This window comes from Ictalurus punctatus, chromosome 6 (genome assembly GCF_001660625.3).
Source record: "Ictalurus punctatus breed USDA103 chromosome 6, Coco_2.0, whole genome shotgun sequence".
NCBI classification, from domain to species: domain Eukaryota; kingdom Metazoa; phylum Chordata; class Actinopteri; order Siluriformes; family Ictaluridae; genus Ictalurus; species Ictalurus punctatus.
This window is the reverse complement of record NC_030421.2, coordinates 29,235,248-29,241,386: the sequence shown is the minus strand read 5'-3', so window position 1 is coordinate 29,241,386 and position 6,139 is coordinate 29,235,248. Positions and strand designations below refer to the sequence as shown.

The 6,139-nt window shown below is 41.8% G+C and overlaps 1 protein-coding gene across 9 annotated transcripts in view; it reads left to right on the top strand.

The window, feature by feature from the left end:
* hdac4 (histone deacetylase 4) overlaps positions 1-6,139 on the top strand; it is a 205,109-nt gene that overhangs the window by 179,014 nt on the left and 19,956 nt on the right. For all 9 annotated transcript variants that reach the window (XM_053681096.1, XM_053681100.1, XM_053681097.1 and 6 more), the window contains 2 exons: positions 180-299; positions 1,527-1,624. In XM_053681096.1, the coding sequence (XP_053537071.1) occupies positions 180-299; positions 1,527-1,624 (218 nt within the window). The remainder of the gene's footprint in view (positions 1-179; positions 300-1,526; positions 1,625-6,139) is intronic.

Below are 6,139 nucleotides of genomic sequence, written 5' to 3'. Positions count from 1 at the left end.
GTCTTTTCCAGCATAGTGTCTGATTTTAACATTATGTAAATGACTAATATTTTTCACGTCCGTGCGATTTGCCTCGTCATGCACCGAGTGTGTGTGTTTTTTTGTTTGTTTTTGCTTTACTGAGTATGTATTTGTGTTTACACTAGTAAGCACTAAATAATATCACTCTGTTCTTTTAGGACGTTCACCATGGCAACGGCACCCAGCAGGCTTTCTACAGTGACCCCAATGTGCTGTATCTGTCTCTGCATCGCTATGACGACGGGAACTTCTTTCCTGGCAGCGGCGCTCCTGATGAGGTCAGAACCACAGACGCAGCTGAGACACCGACTCATCATGTCTCACAGACTGAGAAAAGAAGAATAACACTTCTCTCCATTTCATTTTCCTCCACACACACGCACACGCGCTAGTCCTAGATCCCTCTAGAGCATAAAGCAGTATGTAAAATAAGAGCATTGGTACTAACTGTTCAACAGTATGTTGTTCTAGCATTACAGCAAACATGGAGGAGTTTGATATTAACATCGGGACAATATTGTCTTCTTTTTCTTTTTTTTTGCTTTGTTGTGTAAATGACAAGCAAAATGTCATGCCTTTGCCATGACTGGCATGCCACTAGAAACATGCACACATCTCACGTTTTTATTTGCATCTTGGATTAAAAACAAAAGTGCTACACAAGTGCTTTTTTTGTTCTTTTTTTTTATAAACTTTTCAGCAGTTGCTTGTTGAATAAATGCATTTTTTTTCCCTCCTAATTGCCAGGTAAGGCAATTTGCTCATTTTGTGATTGCACTTGTGTCTGAGCAATCACGGTCATTCAGTGCAACCTATATTCATTCATTCATCTTCAGGAAGAACTTTGTCCTGATTAGGGTCAGACTGGATCCAGGAGCCGAACATTAAACAGGACACCAGATTATATATCTGACAGTACAACATGCTCCACCTAAAAAGTCTTGGAGCGACAGAAAAGTATCTAATCTGAAGCAGAAACGGAGAACAGGTCTGAACCTCGGGCGTAGAAACTATCACCGGCCCTGGTTCCTTCACTGATCACGTAGCTAAAGTTTTGGAGTTCCTGAAAAAGTTCCTGCTATTTCAATTTGGTCACTAATCGATACGTTTGTATTATAATTGATTCCTTCTAGATCAGAAAAGTGCCACTGTTCTATCCAAAAACCTCATTAAATCTGTTGCTGGACGTTATTACACATTTCAGGCTTGTAGAACAAGACTACTGTATTTGAAGCTTGAAATGAGTACAAATGGCTTGAAATAGATTTAATACTCTTATATTTGGTTTATTTTGGGGAGTATTGTCGTATAATAAGAAATTAGATACATTTCACTGTATCCAAGGTATTTCTACTGGTCATTTTTGCAGTGTGGTTCCTAAATGCTAAAATGTTCCTCGTTGGTTGTTTAGCTTTTTTTTTTAGCGTGTGTGTTTTATTTTATTTTTTTTCTCCTTTCTTTTTTAATGATGTTTAAGGCTGTGTATGTCTGTGTTTGTGTACCAGGTTGGCTCGGGGCCTGGTGTGGGCTTCAACGTGAACATGGCGTTCACAGGCGGTCTGGAGCCTCCCATGGGAGACGTGGACTATCTGGCTGCCTTCAGGTAACCGCCGGGGTTATTCTAGTTCTGACTGTATTTTCAGTTTATATTTTAAAATTAGTTTTTTTTTTAAATATATATTTGAATGCTGTTTTGGTAGCTACATTTATTTTTTGGAGATTTTTATTTACATTGTTTCAGTTTTATTAATTTATATAAACTGAAAGGCATGGAGCCGTTTTCAACACCAAGCAAGAAAAACACACATTATTTACGTCTTCCTTTTATTTTATTTCAGTGATTTCCAGGTATTTTGGTACATTATTTTATTTTCCGTGGCATTTTCTATGAACCGTAATAACCTTGATAACAAGCCGTTTCTCTGTGGCTAACTAGGTGTGACGTTTTTTTAATATCTTCCTTGTTATTCCTCCTTCGAGTGCTCGTGTCACTGCCAGCCTCACACTCTTGAGTGTTTATTTAAACCATGCGTGGTGCAGGTTTAGAGAGTGTCCTGCTGATAGACGGCAAGCTCTGGCCCCTGCAGCTAGTGCACTACTGGAAGATTCAAGTAAACTTGTTTCAGGTACACTTTGTTTCCTCTTGTACTCTGCGTAAGCTTAAGGTCCCTAAGCTGTCTCATGCCTGCTGCTCTGATGCCCAGAGAATATTGAAAGCAGCGGTGTCCATAACCCTGTTAAGACTTTCAAGTAGTGAGCATCTGACTGTATGCCTGAATTTTAAGGAAAGGTAAATTGGATCATTTGTTGCACTGCTGCATGTAAATAATGTCAAACTGCACAGAACTGCTGCACTGACTCCTGACTGAAAATGTGCGCATCGCCTACAACTTTCGCACAGATTTTCGACATCTAAGTGCGAATAAAAGAAAGTCGGAGAAGAAAGCTTCCAAAACAATGTCTTGTAACAATTTATTTAAGCACCGCCCCTCTTTTGGCCAGTGTCTTTTATCTGTGTACGGGGGCTGATGCGAGTCTTTGAGGATGTGCCAGTAGGTCTGAGCCCCATTAGCTCCGGTGTCTGGGACTATTAATAACCATCTCCCCCCAGAACGCCAGCACACGGCCCGTTTCAGACCTCTGCTTTGAAGAGGTCAATCCACAACAAACACATTCACTCTGATCCTGCGGGCAGACAAGTGGCGTGACAAACAGCCTGCAGCACGTCTGCGATGAACCTGGTTGATCCGTGCTCATCCCTTTCTTCACCTCCCGCTCAGCACTCCAATCAGCCTTTGGTCCTGTCTTCCATTCTCTCAGGCACTGTAAATCTCCCTGCAGCGCATCACTGATAAACAGCACAGTTTCGGTCCGGCCTAAGCTCCGCACGCAGGGTCTAAGTGATGCCAGCTGCTTCACACACTGCATCACCCGGTTCTTTCTTTACTGAGGCCAGACGGGTAGCTTCCCACAGCACACTTCTTACACCGAGGGGTCCTGCGCACACGTTATATTCAGTCTGTTTATACCATGTCCTGCTGGCGTTTATCTCACTTTCGCTTGCACAGCAAGTCTTAACAGAAACGCATTCCATTAGCCTTACAAATGTCGGATCTGCCTTTCGTTACTTTTAATGCTCTTTTATTAGCCTTTAAGCAATGTATTTTCTGCATTTTTGGTTGTCTCAGTGACTCCATATTTGCCATGACACAAGTAGGTACGCCTTGCGCATCTACAGTAATTTTGTATTCCACACACTGCTTTTAGTTAAAAATGTGTATACAGTATTAGTGTACCATGGAATTCTCTATTCCGATTGGTCAGAAGGTGTCCATTCATTTTCTATAGCGGAAACTCTCAGAATGGTGCCGTCGGCATTATCGTACTTGTTGATATGGTGAATGAGGGGTTTCTTTCGAATTTTTGGAAGGAGTCTCCAGTGTCAGCAGGTTAACAGTGAGGAAATTTGTGGGAATTTGTGGAACTGAGGAAATTTGGGGTTTCTCGATAACATGACAAGCTGCGTCATTTCAAGTGAGATAAAAGTTAAACACGATGACAGGAACTAACTTGGTTTGTGGACGTTTCTCTATAATAGGCGTAACTATAAATGGATGAAAAGTATGATATGTCATTTTTTACGTCTCACAGTAGGCTAAGTGTTGAAGCAATCATCTCACATTTGAAATGCAACCATCTTGATCAAAAGATGGGGGAAAAATAGTGTTGTTGTTGGGAAATTTCATTCCCATTCCCATTTCATTAAATTCCCACCTGCACTGGCTGTTTTGACCACCAGTTTCCTACTGCAACGTTTCCTCCTATTGCGTAGGGTTCCACATGTCCCATTGAAGTCTGGCGTTAATGCGGACCTCTATGCTGAAGTAAACAGCTGATGTTTAATATTTGGACTCTGTGCAGCTAGCGGCATTACTCTGTAATCCTAAGGGAATACTGAATGTTGTTGGCTGAGGAATGTGAGGGATAACGTGTTGAAGTGTGAGTCAGGGTTAGTCACAGGAGCCCCAGTCTGCTGGAGCAGCAGTGTGTGGTACTGTGGTGTATGACTCTCGGAAGCACATTTTGCTGAGCCGCTGGATGATTCAGTCCGAGTTCACTTCACAACTCACTTCCTGCCTGCCGCCGCTCTGAACCTGGCACACAGCCCCATACAGTAAACCCATTCATACCGATCATGGTACCCGCAGCACTGTAACCTGGCCTGCTCTCCTCTTTGTTTCGTCCTGCTTCATTTCTCTTTTCTGCTCCTCTGCTCTCTATAACCTCCTCTCATTGGACAGTACAGTTCTACAATGAACAACATAATTAGCTTAATTGTAAAGTAAACAGTTATCCAGTGTTTTGAAGCGAAGTTTGTGTAAACCTGACCATCACACCCATGGTCTAACATTCAGATGTTGGAAAGCTTTTCATTCGAGTTTGGAGCGTGGCTGTGGGGATTTGTGCTCATTCAGCCACAAGAGCATTAGTGAGGTCAGGCAGTGATGTTGAGTAAGGAGGCCTGGGGTGCAGTCGGTGTTCCAGTTCATCCCAAAGGTGTTGAGTGGGGTTGAGATCAGGGCTCTGTACAGGCCAATCGAATTCTCCCACTCCAACCTTAGCAGACCATGTCTTCATGGACCTCGCTTTGTCTTGCTGGAACAGGTTTGGCTCCCTTAGTTCCAGTGAAGGGAAATTGTAATGCTACAGCATACAAAGACATCCTATACAATTATGTGCTTCCAACTTTGCAACAGTTTGGGGAAGAACCACATAATGGGTGTGATGGTCAGGTGTCAAACTTCTGGCCATATAGTGTACATGTTTTCTGAATTTTAATATGTAATTATGAGAGTGTTAAATTTGGAGGAAATTGGCAAATTGGTATTCTATTTTCCCCAACAACTTCACTTTATTTTTATTTTATTTATTTATTATTATTTGTTTGTTTGTTTGTTTTAACCAAAGTTGTCAATGTCATCCGTTTAGTATTGGGAAGTTCAGGCATTGGTCAATTGGACTGTACCCTGTTGGAGAAGTAAAAGTGCTTATGCACTGACAAGTCTCTTCCTCCCTTTTGTCACTCTCGAGCAATGCCCTGCTATTCTTAATCAGTATACTTCTGGTTTGAAATGATTTTAAAACATTTTGTAAATCAGCCTTGGCCACATGTAAATAATTTGCTGACTAAAGGCCGTAATTGGCCTTGCACCCATGAAATCAAAAGACACTAGTTGATGTCAGTAGGAAACAATTAAATTTTATTTGTATAGCGCTTTTTACAACGGACATTGTCTCAAAGCAGCTTTACAGAAACATAAACACCGGATACAGATTTTAAGTGTGTGAATTTGTCCCTATTGAGCAAACCGATGGCGAGGAAAAACTCTAAGATGATATTGAGGAAGAAACCTTGAGAGGAACCGGACTCAGAAGGGAACCCGTCCTCACCTGGGTAACAACGGATAGTGTGAGAGTAAAAGAAAGTCCATTATGGTTTTTACATGAAGTCTTTGTTGAACTAGTCCACTGTTCACCAAAGGAGACCTGAGGGTAAAACTGCAGGTGGTAATTGCAGACTCAAGGCCATAGCGGCAACAGTAGTCCCAGCAACCACAGCGAGAATGTCCATGTGGAATTGAGGTCCAAAACTATTTCATGGTACTTCAAGTGGTGCATGGTACTTCATCCTAAGCAATCTCCAGGCTGTATCCTCCAGTTGATGAGAGCTCCATCCAGAGGTAGGGCATCCGAACGAACGGATCAGGCAGGTCCAGCGTGCAGAAGGGTCAGGATCACTGGCATCTCCATAAAATCAATGCTGCAGGTCTTCATCTTTTTTTTACAAAACTATGGGAAATGTCTAAAGTATCAAGCCAGCATACTTATGTCCATCTTGTGTAATAACTTTCAGGTTGGACTTTAAGCACTTAAGAGGTTGGACTTGTATTTTTTCTACAGTGCTGCATTTGATCTTGAAAGTAAATTATATAGGTTTGTCTAGCCAAGCTGAGCAAACTTACTGAAGATTTGCCTAATTTATTACCCAGAGCTTCTCAGATCTCCTCCAGTCCAGAAATAAGGGTTATCTTCAATCAGAAATCGCAAATAAATATGT